The following is a 23,174-nucleotide window of genomic DNA, read 5'->3' on the forward strand; positions in this document are numbered from 1 at the left end:
TGCAAATTCCGCAATAGGATTTCCCCCCACCCCCTTCGCTTCACTGGAGGGTGCTTGGGCTAACAGGAAAGGACAGGAGCTCCGGGCTTGCTAATATGCTTCCCTGTCCTTTCTCACAGGGGTTCTCAACCTTTTGCTTTCTGAGCCCTCCTCCCGGCCTCCCCGCACCATGCTATAAAAACTCCACAGCCTACCTGTGCCACAAGAACTGGCTTGCTGCATGTAAAAGCCAGGATCAGCATTAAGGGGGTAGCAAGCAGGTCAGCTGCCTGGGGCACCACGCCCCAGGGGGCCCCACAAAGCTAAATTGCTCAGGCTTCGGCTTCAGCCCCAGGTGGTGGGGCTCAGGGCTTCGACTTTCTGCCCTGGGCCCCAGTGAGCCTAATGCCGGCCCTGCTCATTGGACCCTCTGAAACCGGCTCATGGCCCCACAGGGGCCTTGGACCCCTGGTTGAGAATGGCTGCTTTATCGAACGTGCCATCGTTTTTAAAGGCACAGGAAACCATCAGCTCCATCAGGGCCCCAGAAAGAAAAGAATGATGCCGTAGATGGATAAAAGGGCCGTGGGGCTTACCGTCGTCGTGGCCTTCCCTGTTCCTCCGCCGGTGTCTCTCTCGCCTGTGGCTAACAACCGACTCCGTTCCTGTTTCGTTGTCCAGTCCATCTCGACTGCTGGCAGCATTCGGGCTGAGAGAGACAAGGGGGCAGAAGACAGTCAGGGGTCACACACCGCCTCACTAAAAACAAACCTGCCAATGCACCTAGTGTCCAGGAAGGGCGCTGGCTTCACAGCCCCAGAGAATGAATACAGAGGACAGGTACAACACAGAGAGCAGCAGAGCAAGCGTCCCACAGACTGCTCTGCGAGGGCATCCCCGGTGCTGAGCTAGAGGACGAGGGGACAGATTGGTCTCCCTGCCTTGGGAATGCCCAGAAAGCATCATCCTCCCATTGAACAAAGCAGTCTCAGACCCTCTAGTTTAGATTGTGGTCCCAACGGTCTAACCACCTTGATGGTGGGATGAGCGAGGGGATTGTTTCCACGTGAATCTTAGCAGATCCACGGCACACTTTGGAGAGGCCAGCGGGAAGGCAGCTTTGACTGGTTACACATTCACACAGCAGCTGGAGACTCCAGTCCACATTTGAACAGCACCAGGACAGGAGCCTGACCATCAGGGAGGCAGCACAAACGCGCCTCGGGCCTGCCTAACTCAGGTGAGAAAACAGTGCAGGGACTCTTGAAGAAAGGGTCATTCGTTCTCACACACGTTTCTACCTCTAAACACACAACTGCCTTTCTCCCAATGCCCCTCAATATTCTCCGCAGCTCAAGGATCCCAGAGACAGTCACAAGTACGTCTGAGCGACTCCAGTAATGCTGACAATCCAGCGGTGTGTTTCTCTGGAGAAGTGGCTATCAGGGGGTCATTCTGAAAGGAGCACTAGACACTCGCTGGCCTTCTCAGGTATCCCTAGGGTAGCCATGAGTCTCATGAGCCATGTTGCTCACCATCCTGAGGGCTCAGTCAAACAGTGCATGGGTCCTCAACCTTTATGGCAACGCCCCGTTTGGAGTTAGCAGCTTGCTGGGAGCCAAAGGGCATAAACCACAACTGAGCACAGCCCCCTTTATGGCAGCCCTGCAGCCTAGGAAGACCCCAAACCCCAGAATTCATTGCTGAGATACAAAGGAATGGAGGAAGCAGCCTAGAGCATGCTGGGACTCGCAATCACTCTGGGCTGCACTGCCACATTAGAGAGGGGGCTGGTTGCCTGACAACACCGTGTCCTTCTCCAATCCTTACGGTACCTCAGGGACCCCCGTTAGAATTCAGCCGTGCAGATTCCCTCCGAAGTACTGGCCCCAGCCACTGCACTGATTCACGTTCTATTCCTCGCAGCCAATTTACCCTAGACCCTCCTCCTTCCACCACCAGTCCATAGCCTGACCTCCCCCACCATGTCCTGCCTTTTCCCCGCTGGATCGGGGCACGAGGGAGAGAGCGGGGGAGTCAGGTTTTGTTGGGTGAACAACATCAAGGGGCAAGAGCGGAAAAGGGGCCAGTTGGGATTTAACCAAGCCAAAGCCCTGCCTTCCCCATATCTCTGGGCGGCTGAAAGCCCTCCGCTTCCCTCTTCTGCAACAGTGCCCCTAGAAGCCACCTGTCCACTCCAGCAATATGCCAGTGCCCAGATTGTCAGTGGAAATGTTGGTATGTAAGTCAGGGAAGAATTTGGCCTCTAAGACTTAGGGCCACATTGTGAATCTATTAAAAACGGGAGCAATACTGGCTCCCTACTCCCAGCCTTCAGGGGGCTGCTCCTCAATACAGCTAAGCAAGGTTGCCCATGACCCCTGGTTTAAATAACTGAGCCAAACTGCAGCCTTTGCTAGCCCATCACTGGGGCTGTAATACAGAGCACTGTGCATGTAACCCCGTTTACGAGCAACCACCTGTTTCAAGACCACTGCTGAGGAAATGCCAAAGTGAAGCTGGCCGGGGCAGAGGGGGATGAGCTCCCCCCAGCCCCCCAAACAGCAGTAGCTTGGCTGTATACATCTCCCTTCAGGCTCAATATGTTTTATGGGGCTCTGTCATTCTTACGTTTCATAAACGGCACGGGAGCACTCATGTGGAAGGCGGTAGGAAAAGCCTCCCAGAGGCCACAGCTCATTGTAATGGACTGATTTGGGGAAATTGACCTGTAGCTCCTGAAAACGCCGACAGAACAGGATCAGACGTAGCAATGTGTTGCTGTGCGTCTAGGGGCTGGAATGGCTTCCCTGAGAAAGGGTCGCTGCTCGCAGTCACCTCAGATACCCACCCCACAAACAAGCAGCCCCGGCTTGCGGGCACACCATGCAGCGGAGAGTTACATTTCATGTGTGTCTAAGCAGTTGCTTTGATGGCCATCATCACAATAGTATCCCAGCTCCACACAGTCATCAACAGATTTATTCTCGCAACACCCCAGGAGGTAAGAAAGTACCGTATCTTCCCCCTCTTATAGATGGGGAAGTGAGGCAGAGTCTAAAGGTGGGTCTACACTTTGAACTGGACTGCCATTCCACTGGACTACCATACCACTGTACATTCCTGCCGAGAAGACATACCCGCACTAGCTAAAACTCCAGTTTTAGGAGACAAATTACCTCTAGCTCGAAGTGTAGATGTACCCCCAGAGACTTGCCCAGGTCACACAGGGTGTCTGTGGCATAGCTGGGAATCGAACCCTTCAGAGTCTTGGTTGAGGGTCCTACTGGTAGGTCTCCCCTTGCTTCCCTCAGATTGCTGCATTAGCATTTTGGGGTGCTTTTCACCAAGGATCTCATATGGAACATCCTTACTTCACGAATAGATGAAATAAGGCACAAAGTAATTGCTAATTTTGGGGGTCCAATTTTTGACACCCTACGGTAGGGTCTGAATTCCAGCAGTGCTGAACACTGGCAGCTCCCGTTGGCCTCAATAGGAGATGGGGGAGGAGGGTCATCACAGCTGAAAATTGGGCCCTGCTGCAGTATGTCTAAAGTTGAGCATGAAACGGAGGCACCCAAAATCAGAGGCCATATTTTAAAACGTGGGCTCAAAAGAGAGCCAGAAATACATCCCAGATCTCTCGAGTCCCAGGTCCTTGTCTGAACCACTAGAAAACACCGTTGTTGCCACCAACATGCTGAATGACAGTCCAGAAACATGAAATATTTGTTTTAGGGACACAAAAAATCACACTAGTTACATCTCAGCAATACATGCTCCAACACTGACTCGCCACTTTGCCCCTATCAGAGACTGAAGGGATCTCTCTAGTCTAATAGCAGATCAAGAGAGGATAAATTGCATACAGAGAATGCAATAAAACGGATACAGTTAATGACATTATGGAAGTGCTCTATTGATTACATGGATTCAAAAGGCAAAACTGTTATACAACTGCTGTAGACCATCAAGGGAGTTGAACAGTGTATGTGTAATAAGTGTATAGAGGACTTAAAAGGGGGTTAAAAGCCAATCATATGGGCACCTATTTAACAATGATTTTCCTTCTTTTCTTGGGGGTTTCTGTTTTATGTTCCATACCATGGTGAGTTGGGGTGAAACCATTAAATGAAACAGGTTAATCTTACTCAGCCACCCCATAGCAGCTTCCGGCTGAGGTGCTCAGACATTTTGCAAACACTAGTTAAGCCCCATAATCTCCACATGGAATAGGCAAGTATTATCCCCATTTTACAGATGGAGAAACTGAGGCACAGTGAGGTTAAAGGATTTGTCTGTGACAATCAGGAACAGAACCTAGGGGTCAGGAATCCCTGCCTGTGCTCGAATCACAAGACCGTTTCCCACCCAAATCAAGAGGAAAGGAGGACTGAAATCCACCGGTCTGAGCCCAGTGTTCTCTCCCTGGAATCACAAGGAACTGAACATGGAAGATACGCCCATCCAGCAACAGACGGCTCCTGCTCCATGCTCCAAGGAAGAGGCAAAAACTCCTTTTAGCCCCCACCAATATGCCCCATGGGGAAGGGAATTAGGTCCCCAAATGAAATTTGGCCAGCAGTTCAACCTTTACATGCACCAAAGAGGCTCAGAGAAGCATCCTAACATTTGGATACTTACAGGAACAGAAAACTTTGCACTGTTTGAGTTTGCTCTTAACTACCATAGTACACAGAGCTGTGTGGTACAGTGGATAAGGTACCGGATTCGGACTCTGGAGATCTGAGTTCTATCCCAATCCTACCACTACCTCAAGAGAAGAATTTAATCAATCCGTGCCTTGTTTCTCAGTCTGTGCATGGGAGATAATGTTTACCCAGCTGTGCACAGTGCTTTCAGACCAGGGGATGAAAGATGGTTAATGCTAAATACTAGCAATAATCTACAGAGGTGCCTCTCAGATCTCGGCGGTTACGCCGCAGACCGGGACATACGCTGAGAAAAAGAGACAAAAGCAGTACCAAGTCGACCAAAACACCAAGCTTTGTAAAAATAGTGCATAACTTAAAGCTGATCTTTGACTGCCAGAAATCGCTCAAGCAGCATATGCTGCGGAAGGAATCCCCCAGCTTCTCATTAAGGCTGAAGAAACACAGGAGATGCCCTGCCAGTTTCACATGTGTGCATGTCTCTATTGCGAGAATGAGCCGGACACTTCAAACAGAAAGCGCAGGACAAGGGAATTCAAGAGACTCAAGCACGCTGCTCGGCGCTGATGCTAGTTCTCTTCCGCAGGAGCTGTAAAAATTAAAATTCTTTGAGGGGAAAAGGCTGGTGCCTCAGCGGTTCTCTCTTTCCATGTTGAGAAACCCAGGACAACAAACAAAGGCTGCATCAAATCCTCCTCACTCAAACCCACATGGGCACGACTGAAAGCGAGCCGGAAACCCACAAGATCTCTATGGACTTTCCTCAGGGTAGAAATTCAGAAGGGACCACGCTAGCAGCTTCCAAACCTGAGTAAGTGGGCCCCCAATGCCACTTTGCCAAGGTGTTTTAGTCCTGACCAACAGTTCCTCCTGCTGTTACGGTCCTGCACACCTCCCCCCGCCCCCCCCCCCCCCCAGCTGTGCCACCATGCCTCAGTCCTGAGCCACAATCCCACCTGGGATGCTTTTCTCTTTTGGGTCTGGTTATCACGCGGCGGTGGGGGGGAAGAGAAAGGAGAGAAAAGAAAGATTCCTCATGGAAGATATTCCCTTCCTTTGTCCCTAAACAAAGATGGGCATCAGCAGGTTTTCCAGGCCTTCGTCAGTCAACCTCAGCAGCACCATCTAGTGAGTACAGGCAGTTACCATGCATCACCGGTGATCGGACACTCAAAGGCTGCCCAAGAAATCTCTACCTTGGAAGTGCAACGCTGTGGTTTCCTCTCTCACTGCTGGGAGGTCGGGTTTGCTTGCCAACATGAAAGGAGCACACTGGATGTGTGAGGGCAGGGATACTGGGCCAGGCCCTCCACTGGGGTAAATCAGCATTGCTCCATTGATGTGACTGGAGCGATGCCAATCTACACCCTCTGAGTAAGTGATCCCAGCTTGTAGTGCCAGGTTCTGGACAAAGCTCCGAGGTGATCATTTTCTAATCAGATTTGTATAGCCTCCTCTCCCACAGTATCCGAGTGCCTCACAATCTTTAGTGTGTTACTCCTCACAGCCCACCCCGTGAAGCCGGGCAGGGTTACCTTTGTCCGTTTGGTGAAGACAGGCTATGCCAAAGGGAGAGCGCTCAGCATAATTACTCCACCTCCATGAGAGGCAGAAGAGCGTCTCCCACAGAGAGAGTGCTGTCCACACCGCGCTAAGTCGATCTAACTTACACCGCTCAGGGAGGTGGCTTTTTCACACCACTGAGCGACGTAAGTTACGTCGATTTAAGCAGTAGTGTAGACAAGCCCCGAGGCACAGAAAGACTAAGTGACTTGCCCAAGTTCACACAGGAAGTCGGTGGCAGAGCAGGGAATTGAACCCAGCTCTCCTGAGTTGTAGATTAGAGTTCTAACCACTGGACTGTCCACCAGGCAGTTGAACTACGACCACACAAAAGCAACGTGTTATTTCTGCCCTCACTGAGCTGCTCGTGGTGCCAAGCAACTGCATTCAAATACGATGAAAAGCATCAGAAAAAATAACCTTTTTGAATCCAGCCAAAAATAAATCCAAAGGTTGGGAACAGGACAAAAAAAAACCCCTACAGCAATGAGGCGGCAGCTGGTGTGTTGTTTATCATTCTGACCAGTATTATCTCATTGTTGTGCTGCCTGCCAACCCGTCTGTCGACTTGAATCCATCTCCTCTCGTCTCATACTTGGATCGTAAGGTCTTTGGGGCACCGACTGTCTTTGTTCTGTGACTGTACAGCACCTCGCACACTGGGGCCCTCATCTACAGTCGGGGCCCCTGGGTGATGCAATTAATAAATACAACCACCACCAGAAAAAGGAGGGAGAAGAGAATCAGTAGACATCGGGCCAGCGGCGGTTATACTAAAATATACTTAAAATCTACAACTACGAAATAGAAAAAGGAACTGACACAGGTATCGAGGGGCGGGGAAAGCAATTCCTACCCTAAAAAACCCTCCCCTCGCAGAGGCCTGCTGGCCTGGGATGAAAGGGCAATCCCAGGCCAGCAGGCGGAGTGCAAGTGCAGAGATCTGTCAATTACAGGCTGTGACTGAACTGAACCGCAAACCTCTCATCCGACTCCAGGGGAAGAACTCGGGCTTTAAAACAACTCGTCTACCAACTTCGAGCCAACCCACCACGTTGCGTCCCAGGACCCTGTCCTCAGCGGTTGGCCAGAGTTCCTGCATTCTCCCTGTCTGCCGAGGCCAACCCGCGCCAGGGCCAGCACTCCCGGCAGCAGGAGCAGGCGTACGCAACGATGGGCCACACACTTCGCAGTCCCCTCTCCTCACGTATACCCACTGCCGCCCGCCCCACCAGACCCTCATTAGCCCATTGCTCCCCTGGCCCAAGAAAGCCAAGCGCTTGCATTTCTTCTCCAGCCCCGATTTCTCCACGCTGCTGTTTGTTCAGCCAGATGGCTAAACGCTTCCATGTGCGGCGACAGCAAATGTTGTCTCGTCGTCAGAACACAAGCCTGGGAGCCAGGACCTCCCGGCTTCTCTGCCTGACTCACTGTGTGAGACCTTGGGCAAGCCACGTCACCTCGCCGTGTCTCAGTTTGCCCAGCTGCGAAATGGGGATCCATAGATACTAAGGTCAGAAGGGACCATTATGATCATCTAGTCCGACCTCCTGCACGACGCAGGCCACAGAATCTCACCCACCCACTCCTGCGAAATACCTCTCACTTATGTCTGAGCTATTGAAGTCCTCAAATCGTGGTTTAAAGACTTCAAGGTGCAGAGAATCCTCCAGCAAGTGACCCGTGCCCCACGCTACAGAGGGGCGCTGGGAAGCATGACGCCCCATTGACAAAGTTCTGGGAGTTCGACAGATGGCAGCAGGCGCAATGGAAGAGCACAGCTGAATAAAACGGCATCTTTAAAACACCGGGGGTAAAAACAGGGCGTGCTGCACACGTGACCCTGTGCCACGAGTTTGAGGGGGTGTTTTTAAAGGCACAGTTAAAGCGTTCTAAAACCAGCACATACTTCTATATATAGGTCAGGAAGAAAAGAACTAGCTATGCTAGCAGGTCATGTGACTGCAATTGTACGGGCTACTCGCCCACCGGGAAAGCGAAGCTTGGCCACAAGAGGGCAGCATAACCCTGGCAAGAAATGCAGGCCAGGCGAGTATTCCCGGGGATTTCTTCTCCCCTCCAGAAGGCAGCTTGGTGCTTAGCCCCCGCCCAGATAACGGGCTTGCCCAGGCAACAGACATCCCAGAAAGCAGGGGTGAGGGAAGGAGGAGGGAACGTGAGAACAGCAGGAAAGGACACTGGGTTTGCCTCTTTGCATATTGAGCCACTGGCTCACAAGCGTTGGGGTTCGGCTCCCCCTCTGCATCCTTACCGGGAACCTGTTAACATCACCAGTGCGGAGCCAAATGCAAAGGGCAGGGTCAGCAGCGGAACAAATGGAACAGCTGTTAACCCCTCTGCGCCAGGGGCTGCCTGTCGTTCGGGCCTGGCAGCACAAAGCCTGTCAAAGAAGCCAAGTGGCGAGATGTCCCGGCATCAGCATCAATGCACCGAGCACAGGGCATCTGGGCTGCCAGGGACAAGGAGAGGCCAGAGGCACTGAGAGCTCACTTGGCTTCCAAGCGAATAAAATGGGCAAACACAAGGGTTTCATGCAGCGGGTGGTTCACTTGATCAGGCCGGATTGGTTAATATAGCAAGAGAAACAGCACTGAATTTTGAGCTAGGTGAACCTGGGACTGACAGCCCTAGAGACTGATGGCTTCTGTTTTTCTGAAGGGAGGCAGAGTGGTCTGGTGGTCAGAGCAAGTGGGGAGAGGGGTCAGAATTCCTGGGTTCTATTCGCACTTCTAACCACTGAGCCACACTGCCTCCTAGAACATGGGTCTGGGACTCTGGCACTTTGCTTTCTAGTCCTGATATTGATACTAATTTGACCTTGGGGAAAACGCCATTTAACTTCTCCGTGCATCAGATTTCCCATCGGTTTAACCTGTCGAGCACTGATACGCACATCAGAAGTGAGAATAATTCATGCGGTTGACAAATGGTGAGGGGCCTGAGATCCAAGATTCATATCCAGATTCCAACCACCCCAAAGGACTGGTGCACAGGGTGGCAGTTTTGAGTGTGGGTTTGGGAGTTGGATTCACTGGGTTACAGGAAAAGGAACCAATAGCAAAATGCAGATCCCAAATTCAGGACTGCACTGATCTGGGGTTTCAGTTCAGGCCCCAGTCTAAAACTACAGGGCAGAATCTCAGCTCTCAAGCACAGCTAGCCTTTGAGGGAAAATACTTGCTGTTCCCTGGAACAGATCAGAAGGATCACTGGGTACTTACACACTATGGGCTGGATCTTGCTCTCAGTCCCCACTCAAGTCAATGGGAGTCCTTCTAGATTTACACTGGGAGGATCTGGCCCTGTACGTAGAGCTGCAGGTAACTAGGCTGCTGTTCCACCAACGCACGTTGCATTCCATACAGTCGGGGTGATAGCGTGGGGAGCATTATTCCTTAAGCAAATTGCTGCTCTTTATCATAACGTTCTGCTGCCTGTGTACGCTACATAATTATACGGCACACGGTAATAAAAGGTTGTCATCCACATGCCACCCAAAGCGTTTACATTCCTCCCCTTCTCCCCCGCAAGGTGGGTTTCGAAATGACGAGCAATAAGATAATCTCACTCGAATGATCACATTTTTCCCTCCCATCCCCCCTTTTATTCCCCAATGAGCACAGCAATATCAAAACAATAAAACAAAACAGGTGGGAAGCACCCAACACAGGGTGCTGAGAGCTGGGGGAGGGCAAGGCAGAGAGGTGGGGGAAGAGCCAGGCAAGTATTTTGCATCCCTTGATTAGAAAGAATAGCTTGGCCTTACTGAAATGAAGGAGGCCGTGAGTCTCCGATGCCACCCGTTCTCTCGATGGGAGGAGGGAGGTCCGTGTGGCTTTCAGCGCACTGGGAGCCCGTGTCGGAGTGGGAGCTTTCAGCCAGGACCAGCTGCAATAGAATAAAAGGGAGAATTAGATACACCCATACAGGTTTCCATGCCCTGATGTAAGGCGCTCAACTGCCCCCTTGATAGATTAGAGGCAGAGAGAACTGCTTGGCATTGGATTTTGATGGCTCTTTGCCAACCTTTCACAAAAGCCAGATCACTTTGGGTCCGAATGTGAAATTGGAACTTGTAGGGATTCGTGCAAAGCCCTTATGAGACCCACAAACCTGCAGCTGACTCAAAGCAAGACCGACATTGCTGGGCAGGGAGCACGTTTTGAGAGACTTAGGAAATTCAAAGGACGTTGCAGAAGGAAACTTGTGACCCTCAGCAGGTCACCAGGACTGAACAAAACCCCTGGAATCCTCCCAGGCCTTCAGGAACCCTTGGGAAACGCATGCACATGAATGCACTGGGGGACTTTGCAGAACGCCCTGCCTTCAGTGACCGCTTTACCCGATGGGTTCAATCAACCCCCCATGCTCACAAGGAAAATCAAAGCCTGCAAAATCACATGGCCCAAATGCAAGGAGTTGCTCCTTCAGTTCCCATGGCAGGCACTTGGGCAAGAGTGCTGAAGATTGAGGATTGGATCCCGGCTGTATGCACACAGCCATGGTTTGTTACACAGACACCCCTGAACACAGGGGAATCTGGGTCCAGATCCAATTCCATGGCTAGTCCTTATTTTTTACAAAAATCCCCTGCCTGAACACCTGGGAACTTTAGGAGGTAGACCTGAAATCCCCAGCTGGGTCTGAGTTTTGTGATTTAGGCCCATTTCCATTATAAACGTCAAGGTCATTCCTCAACAGTGCCATAAAATCCTCAGACAGGCAGAAACAAATGGCAGTCAGTTTAAAAATCCAGAGGATCCCTGAAGAGTCGGGACATTTTTATTTATTTATTTATTTATTGCTTCACAGGCTGTCTGCTCTCAATAGTCCATAATGGCCTGAAACCTTCTGTAAAACCATGTTGCTATAAACGACTGCGTTCAAACCCCCTTGAATACCGACATCTGCATTCACGGAAGCTACAGGCTGCTGGCAGGCAGCCAGTCAGGGGAGTGGGGAAGGATGCAAAGGACTCAACGTAGAACGCTCATGTGAAAACGGGTAATTGAAGAAAAGCTACAGCAATCAATCTTCTCACCACAAACAGGCAGCTAGACACAGCCCGGTGTGTCGGAGGCTTATACATTCCATTCTCATTACAAAGGTGTATAAATTCTGCAGATTCCCACCACACGGCCACTTCTTATTTTCAACTTCCTATCAACGGGAGGAAGCCTCGTGTATATGGATAGCAGGGATATTAGGGTTACACAAAAGACACATGGGTCCAGTTCTGTTCCACCAAACTCAGTGGATGAAACTCCCATGGGCTTTTACACATGCAGAATCAGGCCCTTTGAGAGTAAGCCAATCAGGTAATGGATACACTGGAGCTAAACAAATGGGTTCCCCTCTTTTCCCTCGTTCCTAACTCAGGGCCTTACGTTGAGGGACACTGGAGGATGTTTGAAGTTGGAGACTTCTACTAACCAAATCTGATTTATCCAGCCGCCTCATATCTACATTTCCCTATTCTCCAGGGTTTTGGAGGCCAATGTCTTTCAGTCTATTCCCCATCACCACACACACTTTTTTTTTTTTTTTTGGGTAGAGCCAGGTGAAGCGAGGGCTACTTCCATCTTTATAGAACCTTGCTAGCGTTGGAGAAAGCCACGGTTAAAGCACACAACTGGGAATCAGATAATCCGGGTTCAATTCCCGGCTCTGCTGGGGATTCTGTGCAGCCGTAAATGAGTCACTTCATTTCTCCGTACCTCAGGTTTTCCCCTCAGGCTGGTGCAAGGTTAAATTATTCATTAATGTTTGTAAATTAATTTATGGCCCTTGGGTGGAAGGTGCCATAGCTGGATAAAGGACGCTTAGAATCAAACCAGAAGCGGTTTGGACCCAGCTTCCATTTCGAAACGAACTCCTGAAGTTTGGGGATTTCAGATTAAGGGGTCCAGTTTTGCTCCAACTTTATTTCCAACAGAAGGGGCAAAAATAGGAGCAATATTTTTGTTTTAAAATATAGATTAGATTTATTGATTAATTATTATTATGATAGGGAAACAGCCCCTCGTCCCACGCTATCCAGGCCGCCACATGTCAGTTGGAGAACGCAGGAGGCAAAAAGGCTTGAAAACCTGTTCCATTTTTTGTTCACTTGTGCAAACTCCTCCTGTTGCAAGATTTTATTTATAGTGTGGTCGCGCTTCGAGGCCCGAAAGGAGGACATCAGAGTCCTGTTGTGCTCGGCCCTGTACACACACAGCAAGAGATAGCTACTGCCCCAAAAGAGCTTACAGGCCAAACAGACAATACCCAGGGTGGGAGAAAGGCAGTTTGAATGGCATCTTGAACAGATGGGAAACTGAGGCACAGAGCAATGAAGTGACTTGTCTAAGGGTCACACACGGCGTGCGTGGCAGAAACAGGAATTAATCTGGGATCTTCCAAGTCCCATCCAGTGCCTTGACCGTGAGAGAGCATCCGTCAGCCTCGTTTCACCGGTACCATTTTGTCCAGCGACAGGGAATTCGGATTAACCGGAAATGACACCGAGGACATTTCTTTCACATGGGCTGCTGATCAGACGAGATGCCGACCATTTCTGGCCACGAGCTCCACTTGAACTAGTCACCTAGAGGCGAAGGGGCCCATATCCTATTACCAATCCCCTAAACCATCTAAATCCCCTTGCCCGAGTCCCTCCACACAACACGATTAAGAAATCTTTTAATTAAGTAGATGCACTAATACCAACTAAGATTATCACCTCTCACTGAGAGGCCAAAGATCTCAGTCTCTCTCCATTTGTAACAGGGCATAAAAGCTAAACACAGCATAAACGAGCTTGACCGTAATTGGTTAATTTATCAAAGGCTAATCCTAATATAATTCTTGGGTAAATACTAGCTATCAGTGCAAGGGGTGCGGGGGAGGAAAACCAGTGATCCTGGCAGGCAGCACGGAGTCCCGAAGGGGAATAGATCATAGAAGAAGGCAGGCAAGAGACAGATGGACATAAAAAGGAGCAGTTTGAATACAAAATGGTTCTTCGAAGCCAGCTATATTACTCATCAGACTCGTACATCACCCAAAGCTAGAGCGACGGGGGAAAAATATGGAAGCGACACATCGCATGAGTGATCCAAATAACATGCTGACAGGAATCTGTTTAGCGCCGGGAAGACGTCTAGAAGGCATGGTGGCATTATGGAGATGGAGGTGCCTCTCTGAGCAAGGCCTGTCCCTCAAGGAATCCCTCTGCGGGGGAGAACGTCTGCACGAATCAAACCAAGGAACACAAAAGAAGAAAAGAAATTGGGCATAGACACGAGACCCGAACACTCCTCACACCTCGTCCCGCTCCCAAATCAGACCGAGCTACCCAGACCAGTCTAGTGCCATTTGCTTTGAAGTGGGAAGATGCAAAAAACTTTCTCCAGGCTTTCCACAAAGGGGAACACCTGTCCTAATTACGTGCAGCCATGTAACAAAGAGGCCGAGATGAGCTGACACCAAGACCAATCACTTCCCAAGAAAAATGGAAGTGACACATTTTAGCCGGGACTGTCAGTTACCCAGCAGCCCCGCGCCCTTGGCCTGACGAGCTAATTGCGCTGACGAGGTGGCACAACACCTGGGGCTCTGGTGCACACACTGAAGGCCGCTGTCAGCTTTGCCTGATGTTAGCCATGGGCTCTATTTTAGGCATAGTGCACCTGACCTGGCCTGTTCAAAGGGACGAAGGGCCACACACCCATTTCCTATCGGCATTCGATAGGATTGGAGTTCCCAGCTCCCTTAGGCTGCTTTGATTGTCCCAGACCCAGTGGAGGTGCAGAAACAAGGACATACAGTGCTTTTCTTAGCTAACTTAGCCTCTCAGCAGCACCCTTGGGTGGTAGGATAGATAGAGATTTGCCATAGGTCACAGAGGTATCATAGAATCATAGCGTTGGAAGGGACCTCAGGAGGTCATCTAGTCCAACCCCCTGTTCAAAGCAGGACCAATCCCCAATTTTTGCCTTAGATCCCTAAATGGCCCCCTCACGGATTGAACTCATGACCCTGGGTTTAGCAGACCAATGCTCAAACCACTGAGCTATCCCTCCCCAGGTAGTCAGTGGCAAGGTGGGATGGAACTCAGGAGATCCTGATTCCTATATGTAGACCATAAGACCACGCCACCACTCATTAGAGGCAGAAGAGGGCTAGCCAAGTGGCCTGTTCCATCCTTCCACCAATGCAGTGGCTTGACCCACACCTACCAGAACCTGCCCAATTTGACTGGGAACTCTGCATGGACGAGCTCGCTCTATTGATTTCTGGTACCTCCTGTTGGCCAGCATGCAAAGCCTGAAAGAAAGTCGTGACGATGTCAGTTGTCAACTGAAAGTTAATTCCCACGAGAGGATTTAGAAGGGCCGACAGAGGGCAGCCCCATCATCAGTCAGGAGCCTGGGGTTAAGCCTGGGTCTCTTCAGAAATCAAACAGCTGCTCTCCAGGCAGGGAGACAGGTTATTATTGGAGCTGGTCCAAAATTTTGTTTAAATTTGAATTTAGTGGGCAAGAAAATGGAGAACTCTTTCTCCGAACTAGAGCTAGTATTACCTAATGAAGGAAACATCACCTAGTGGTTAGAGCACAGACCTGAGAGCCAGAACTCCTGGATTCTAGCCCATGTTCTGCCCCTGATTTGCTGCGAGACACTCGACAAATGACCTAATGTGTGTGACGCAGCTTCTCCATCAGTCAAATAAGGATAACACCATCTCCCAAGGACTAGTGAAACCCAAGGAATCAACATTTTAATGCTTTGAAATCCTTGCAGAAGGCCAAATGCAAAAAGTGTTTGCATCTTTAAAGGGAAGGGCTTAGCCCTGCAAAGCAACGAGGCAAAATCCTGCTGATTATTAGAGTTTGTATGGCCCAGCCTTGGGGAGAAAAGGGGGGGGATGTGAAACTCAAACAGCTTTTTTGACGATATTGGAAGTGTCAGGAAATCCCTCAAGTCTGGCAGCACCTGAAATGAGCTGGGAGGGAGACCGTTTAAAAGGGCTTCAGAAAGTGTTCTTGCTGCTCTGCCAATCTGGGGCCTCGAGGGTCCTGCAGGATGACCTGACTTTAGCAAAAGGCCTTGGAGCGATTTAGTTATTAAAACAAAATCATTTGCTGTCCAGATCCGTGTCGGCTGACAGCTGGTAAGGCACGCTCTGCCGTTCGCCGAATCTTTCATCCTTCACTCCTAGACATCCACATTTGTGAACATGGGAAATAAAGTGTCATTCAATATTCTGATGGCTGTAAACGAAATTAACAGGAATACGACAAAGGAGCTTCAGGAAAATACCCGCTGTACTACTGCAGGAAAGGAAACCTGCCCCAGGCGACCGAGCTGCCGTTGGATTAAGGCAATGGCTCAGGCTAGCTGGCTTTCCACAGTGGTCAAATGGAGTGGAATCAGAAAAGTTACACATAGTGCAGCACCTAGCACAATGGTGTCCTGATTCTGGTTGGGGCCTTCCAATGCTACCATAGCACATGCTGTAAGAAAACAGCTTTCCAAATGGAGTGGGACAGCTCTTTGTTGTGACAGCACAAGGAAGAGGACTTTTGGAGCAAAGTGAGGATGCTACAGTGTTTGCTGCATCTGCACTCTGGGATCGAACAAAGGGCTCGTGTCATGCATTGGGGTGCAGGGAAATCTGTTCTGTCTTTTGTAAAGCTTATTAAGGATTCATCATTTCTTCCTACAACGAATGATGTCAGGCAGAGGTCTAAGTATCTGATGGGCTTTGCTTGAAGATAAATCACAGCCCTTTCTCTTAGAGAGCTAGAGTGTAGCGCAAAAGGTCATTTTGAAAGAAAAAAAAAAAGAACTTGGTATTCTGTTTGGGCATTATAGGCTTCTCAAAGTGTTTCCAGAAGAGCAGGGTTGTTAACTCCAGCGTCCTGGACAAATGCCAACTCCGATCATTACATTTTGCCCATCAAGTTCCCCCTGCAGTTTCAACTGCATACAGCATCCTGCTTCATTTCCTGCCTTATACTGCAGCTGTGCTGTGTGTGGTTACATGGCGTTCCTGTGCACTGTGAAACAGCTGCTGTGTTCCACCCCAGAGAAGGCTGCATTTCAGTGATTGATGAGGCAGACCCTAAACCTCTTTTGCCTATTTCACAGGGGTGAGAATTAATAAATGTGTAACCAATTGTAATTGTTGCTTCACGTAATGTTTATTTAACTTAAAGTCTGTTTCACGAATTAACACAGTGAGATCCTCATATTGCTAAGATCTCACCACAGCACCTGCTACTAAATCTCTGTAGAGAGATGAGGAGAGCTTACCCATTCTGCGTGAGCTACAGAAGGGCCTGTTTCTCCTCTCCCACTGTTAATGCTGCAGTATCTCCGCTGACTTTAGAGAGTCACTTCTGATTTACAGCAGCACAAGTGATACCCAGTGTCAGGCTCAGAGGATGCAGGTTAATACTGTGAAGCTTAGCAAGAGTATCCCCTGTGATCTGTTAACACTGATGGAAGACTCACCTTTCTTTCTGCATGCTAGGCATGTGTAAATTACCTCCTGAAGGGTGGGCTTGGACCTCGCACAGCTGATCGATCCTTGGTGTATTTCTAATCAAGTCAATGGAGCTACTCCATTACACCAGGGTGAATGTGGCCCATCATGCAATATTCTGGCCACGTCGTCGTCTTTCACTCCTCAGCACTTCTCTACACTAGTGAGGTTAACCAATTAAAATGTCCTTTAACCAATTAAAATGCACTGGGCAACCAGAGGCAAAAGCAATTTAATTGAGTGACTAGGGGGCAGCGATCTAAGTTACCCCGTTAATTTACAGGGGACTCAATCCAATGAAATGCCTGAATGGATGCACCCATCAGCCATCCCACCTGAAAGCTTAGCATAGGCACCAGGAAAAACCTTATGCTGGCTCAGGGTGACTGTAGGTGCACCGAATCAGTGGTGGGTCAGCTAGTGCAAATCTACTGGTACACCATCAACTGATCGCTCAATTGCACGCAAGTCCGAAGGTCCCATTTGGAGTCAGAGACATGAATAGCACACTGGCTTGGGAGTCAGGACACCTGGGTTCTAGTCCCAGCTAGGCCACTGACCTTCTGTGTGACCTCGGGCAAATCACTTCACCTCCCGTACCTCAGTTTCCCACCCCACCCTGTGTCATATTATTTAAAGTATAAACTTCAGCGCAGGGACTCTCTTGCTATGTGTTTGTACTGGGCCTAGCACCACGTTGGCTACTGTAACACAAAGAACGCCTGCCTCACCACAGAACCTCTGAACTAGCCCAGGCCACGACATGGAGGAAAAGATTTGTTAAGGTGACCCATAGCGGAGGCCACGATGCAATGAGGGCTGGGTTGGTGGGGGTGTTCGTAGTACAGTTTGCTCTCACGCCGGCTGCACTTTACTCTGCATCAGTAGTTACTGAGCCCGTTGGGCTGAGAACCTAAAACATGCAGCTTCATTAGAAGTCTTATTTAAATCTCGCAGCTCTGCTGTGTGAAATGTTGGAGCTCTTGGCATCTCTGCCCCCTTGAGGACAAGGAGGGAGGGGGAGAATAGCAGATGCATAAATACCTAATTAAGAAGAGCCGTTAGTCAGGATTTCTGCAGACAACGCCGTAACTTCCACCTCTCGTTAGGGGCAGAGACTCATTATTTCATACGAAGGCATAGCTCCATTGGCTGCCGAAGGCAAAGCCCCAGAGACGTGGCCTATTGTCCCGAGGAGCAATGGTTCTCAACCAGGGGAACATGTACCCCTCGGGGTATGCAGAGGTCTTCCAGGGGACACATCAACTCAACTAGATTCTTGCCTAGTTTTACAACAGGCTGCATAAAAAGCATTAGCGAAGTCAGTCCAAACTACAGTTTCACACAGTGTCTTGTTTATACTGCTCTGTATCCTACAGACTGAAATGTAAGTGCAAGATTTATATTCCAACTGATTTTATAATTGTATGAGAAAACGAGCAATTTTTCAGTACTAGTGTGGCTGTGACACCTTTGTATTTTTATGTCTGAGTTTGTAAGCAAGTAGTTTTTAAGTGAGGTGAAACTTGGGGGCACACCAAACAAATCAGACTCCTGAAAAGGGGTACAGTAGTCTGGAAAGGTAGAGAAATCAATGCCCAGTAGCACTGCCCGTGTGGGCATCGATCCCGCAAAGGGATCCAACCGTCCACCTGGATAGAGTCAACAGGACTCCCCAGAGACATGCGAGTCTGCCCAGGCAGATGAGGGACATGGGATTTACTTTAGCTTGGGTTGTCCTTGGGGCAGTCTCCCGTCCCAGGCCCTACTCGGCAAGTTGTGATGAGGATTCACTAGGCAGCATGCCACCCTCTGACCCTGCAAACACCTATTACTGGGGGTTCACGCTTACTGCGGCCACCAATCCCTCACTGGGCTCTGGGGCAGGCTCCTGGGAACTAGAGAACAAATGCCAAGCACGGGCTGCTGCGGTCAGAGGAGCTGTGCACCTGGAGTGGTCTTTCAGATGAACTGAAACACAGGTAGCGTGACCAGACAGCAAGGGTGAAAAATCGGGACAGGGGATGGGGTGTAATAGGCACCTACATAAAACAAAGCCCCAAATATTGGGACTGTCCCTATAAAATTGGGACATCTGGTCACCCTAAACACAGACCTGACCATCTGTGGCTAGTTAAGATCCTGGGTCATTTTCATAATAGGACAATTTACCCAGGTATCCTGACCAAATTACAGTTGGAGCAACAACTTCCTTCCTCTTTATATTCCCCCTTCAGTTTTGATAGGAGACTATTTATTTCATTTCATCCTCAGGTCTGGTTCTGAATTTTTGCCAGTGGCTTCTATTTTATATACCAGGCAGAAGCAAAATCCCTGCACTTGGGCAGGCTCGAAATCCACAGGGAAATGTTTCAGCGTGGGCCCATCTGTATTCAAGGCAGAGCAGAGGTCTCTCCCACTACGGCACTGAGGGGCAGATGAAAACACGCACGTCCATATGTTCTAATCTAGCTTGATGACCTTCACTGTCACCGTATCCTACCCCCAGTGACTTCAGTGGGGTTTGGGTCAGGCCCCAACTCTACTGCTCGGTCTGTTCAAGAGATCTTTGGTGCAAAGACAATGTCATCCTCACGTTACTTGGTGCCAAGAGCGCCAACAATCATCCCATTTCCTATCAAGCAGTCCTCTTCCCGCCAACTTCAGCTCTTTCTCCAGATTTTTTGCAAAATATCTGGCCTCCCTTCAAACTTTTATTTCAAGAACACACTCTTCTCTCCACCCCCTGGCACAAGTCTGGGAAAGCTCTAAAACGTCCTCAATTGCAAAGTTTGGAGGAGCTCAAGTTTGCATGCCGCTGACTGTGTCTACTAAAACAGAATATCATCCCATGATTCCTCAGCCCTGCATCTCCTCTGACATATGGCAAAGGGAAACGGACTATAACGAGGGTCTCTAAAGTGACTGGAGACAGCTGGGCTTCAGCATTCACAGCCTTAGGGGTCTCCTCGCCCCTTGTACGAGGCATGTAAGTGTAGGCAGGACCATCTGCTTTCATCAGTGGGAGAATAGCTCCCCCCCCTCCCCCTCAGTGTCCGTTTCACTTCTGTGGCCTGATATCTAGGAGAAAATAGTCAAAACTAAGTTTTGATCTTTCCACCTAACCCCCAATCTGTCCCCCCAGTGACTGTACCATTAGCATCTGCCTGAGTGACAGGAAGGCCCAAGGAGCCGCTTTCAGCTCCTCTTCTGTCCTTGATTTTAACATCCCTGCTGGATCCAAGCCCCATCCCTCCTCCCTCCCAATTCTAAATTGGAAGAGAGGAGGGTCCAAGAGCACAGGGGAGAGGACCCTAGGACGGGATTGTGCGGTTACTTGGAAAGGCACGTGTACAACTGAAATCACCCCCCTGAATTAGGGGTTTCATTTTTGTTATTTCAAATTTCTGTAACTCGCTCCCCCGAGGCAAAACGAAGGCCGGGAGATTTTAAAAGGGATTTGAACGGGAGGTGGGGGTTTGGCTAACAGGATCAGAGAGGGCATGCCAAGCTCATGGAGAGAACAAAAGAAGGTACTGGGGCTGGCTGGAGTATGAACAGAAACAAGGCCACAGACATACAGAAGGTTGGGGCCAAGTGACGCAGGATCTTGCAATTGCCACCAAGAAGTGGACTCACACAAGACCCTATTTTCAAGAGCTCCGCACCCACAGCCAGGGACAGTTTTCAAAGTTCTCAGCAGCTCCCACTCGGGCACGAATGGCCAGATTTCCAAGGTGTTCCTGTACCCAACACGCACCCCGTCCGCCGAGCTTTTTGGAAAACACAGGCTGTGCTGGGGAAGGTCAATGCACCGTAGAGCAGAATCGCCTCCTCCCGCCCTGGCCTCATGAATCCAGACCCAGAATATTTCTCCCAGCAAAACGGGCACGAGGGTCAGCCCCCACCGCCAAGAGCAGAGGAGCACGTGAGCTTGTATTCTGACAGGAGAAGAGAAAGGTCCTGCTGTCATTTCTTTTCACAAATTAGAATCAGCAGGAAGCGGCTTGTTTGGATTATTTAGATTCTGCATCCGCGGCCTCAAGTACGCACTAAGAGACACTGGCTCTTAGCAACCGATCGCCGAACAATCCCAGGTCTCCTATGCAACCCGCTACGGCACAAGGCTGCGCGACTCGACCGGCCAAGTGCAATAGCAACTGCCCTGCAATGCAGCGTCTGGAAGTGCACATATAACGGACAAGCAGTTAGGTCCACTGACAAAGCATTATCTCTTGGCACCGAGATACTACAGCCAGAGAGAGACCTGGGTATGACCTCACTAAGAGCCAATCAGAAATTGGATTCATCACAAACCAGTCCCTCAGCCAATTGTTCTCAGATGTCGCAAAGCTTTCCGAAAAACCACGGATAACGGCCAACCCACCGTGTGCACACTGCTGGCCTCCTGGCTGGTTCTGAATCGGCAGCTACCCGCGGGCCAGTTCTTTTCAAATTCCCAACTTCAGTGGCCAGGCTGTGAAAGCACTGCAGGGGGTGTGTGTACGTGTACGTTTGTGTGTGTACGTGTACACCCTCCCTCCCACAGCTGCCACTGGCTTTTGCACAGCCAAAATCCCCAGCAAGGTCCCAATCCTACAAACCCCGGAGCAAAGGGATAACTTTGCCCATGTAAGCAGTCCCCTTGGCATCAAGGGGAAGGACCCCCGACTCGTGTTGAAGGGTTTGCGGGACCAGGGATCAAGGGAGGCATTTCTTGCAACAGAGCAGCTCAGGGGAAGGTGGGTTGGTTGGTTTACAGTCAGTTAAAACGTAGGCTTTGTCGAGAGGAACGGTCAGTGCCTGGCAACCCGGGATGTAAATCGACCGCGCACTTGCGCACTAACTAGCTCTCAGGACCCCGCTAACACGCATTACAAGTCCCTAGCTCACTCGGAGTCGCTCGCTTTTGAAATGGGAATCGGGCAACGCACACCAGGGAACTGCTAATGCAGGGACCACACTGCCAGTTTGTACACAACACGCCAGTGCATCGGGGCTTTACACCCCAGCTTGCTGTGCACTCAGACCACCTCTACATCTGAGCTGGGCGGTGGGATTCCTCATTCACTTAGATGGACCCGGGCTAGTGCTGCTTGAGTTAACATGCTAAACATATGAGCAGAGCCATGCGGCAGCTAGGGTTAGCGACCAGAGCACGTACCAAGGGGCCGGAGTGGGTACACGCAGGTAGCTAGCTCAACCCGCTGCCCATGCTGCCCCAGCTACGCTGCCATTTTTAGCACCCCGGCTCGAGTGGAATTAGTACATCTACACGAGCTGGGAACACATGTCCCAGCTCAAGGGGGGCACACAGTCTAACTGTTCATATAGACGAGTCCTAAAACATATGGATTAAGAATTTCAGAAATGCCTCGTGAATTTGGTGCACCTTAAAGGGGCTTGATTTTCAGAGGGTGGGTGCTAAAATATTCTGAAAATGAGGGTCCCTTTAAAGGTCAAGTTGGGCACCCAAAAATCACTGGCCACTTTGGAAAAATCTTGGCCAGGCATCACACAAATCGCTAGTAGAATACTGCAAGATCTGGAGGAATATAGAGGGGTGTGGGGAGTCTAGAAACAGACAGAAGAGTATTTGAATAATTGTACTTCATAGCACATTGGGAGATAGATATATATATATAAAAGCATCACATCTTCTAAATGCAACTTCCATGCTTCAAAACGTCTTTATAACCGCTTTCAAACGTCTGATCAGATACACCAACTGAAAAACAAAGTTGTTTGCAAACCATCTGAGGTTAGGAATTGAGGTTTGGGAGTTTGCCTGCATCTATTTTAATTTTCAAAGGGTGTACCATGCATGTTAAACTGATTAAGAAGCAGCCTCACCAAAGCGAGAGCCAGAATGTAATTTAAAGTCATGTTGCAAAACAAACAAAGTTGATTTGTGATTTAGCTCACCAAAGGAGGAGGTTGCACTTTACCCTCAAATACAACTGACAATGCAAAATACACCAACACACTCATCCCCAGGGGTTCCCACAGATTGCCCGAGAGGACAGGTTCATGTGAGTGGCGTATACATAAGAGGATCCATTTTCTTAGCAGCCCAGCTGACAATTCCTTCCTATAAGTCCTGTAGATAAACACACATGCACAAGGGTCCTAAATCAAAGCCCACTGAAGTCAGCCGCAAGACTCCCACTGATTTCAATGGACTTTGGATCAGGCCCCAACCCATCTTTCATCTTCTGTCATTGCCCTATGAGCTGCTAACGTATTCATGACAGATGAACGGCTACTCCAGCCCACGCCGGCTGCCTCCCGTTCACTCCCTGTGCATGCTGATCCCATGAGACTACGCGCCACAGACGGGATGAGGGAACTTAAAGCACCAGTTACGAAAGCCTGAAATACCAGTAGCTTGGCCTCCTGGGTTAT

General features: G+C 49.7%; 1 protein-coding gene across 8 annotated transcripts in view; it reads right to left on the minus strand.

Moving 5' to 3' along the window:
- The window catches only part of DVL1 (dishevelled segment polarity protein 1), a 179,847-nt gene that overhangs the window by 65,367 nt on the left and 91,306 nt on the right, over positions 1-23,174 (minus strand). For 7 of the 8 annotated variants that reach the window (XR_006286435.1, XR_006286434.1, XM_037880973.2 and 4 more), the window contains 2 exons: positions 10,006-10,127; positions 576-688 (listed from right to left, as the gene is read on the minus strand). Coding sequence is in view for 5 of the 8 variants with exons in the window: in XM_037880973.2 (XP_037736901.1) it covers positions 576-688; positions 10,006-10,127 (235 nt within the window). In the remaining 3 variants the exon portion in view is untranslated. Of the gene's footprint in view, positions 1-575; positions 689-10,005; positions 10,128-12,089; positions 12,094-14,373; positions 14,378-23,174 lie in introns of those variants that run through there. The other variant, XM_043531702.1, reaches the window with a different exon arrangement.

This window comes from Chelonia mydas, chromosome 18 (genome assembly GCF_015237465.2).
Source record: "Chelonia mydas isolate rCheMyd1 chromosome 18, rCheMyd1.pri.v2, whole genome shotgun sequence".
Taxonomy (NCBI): domain Eukaryota; kingdom Metazoa; phylum Chordata; order Testudines; family Cheloniidae; genus Chelonia; species Chelonia mydas.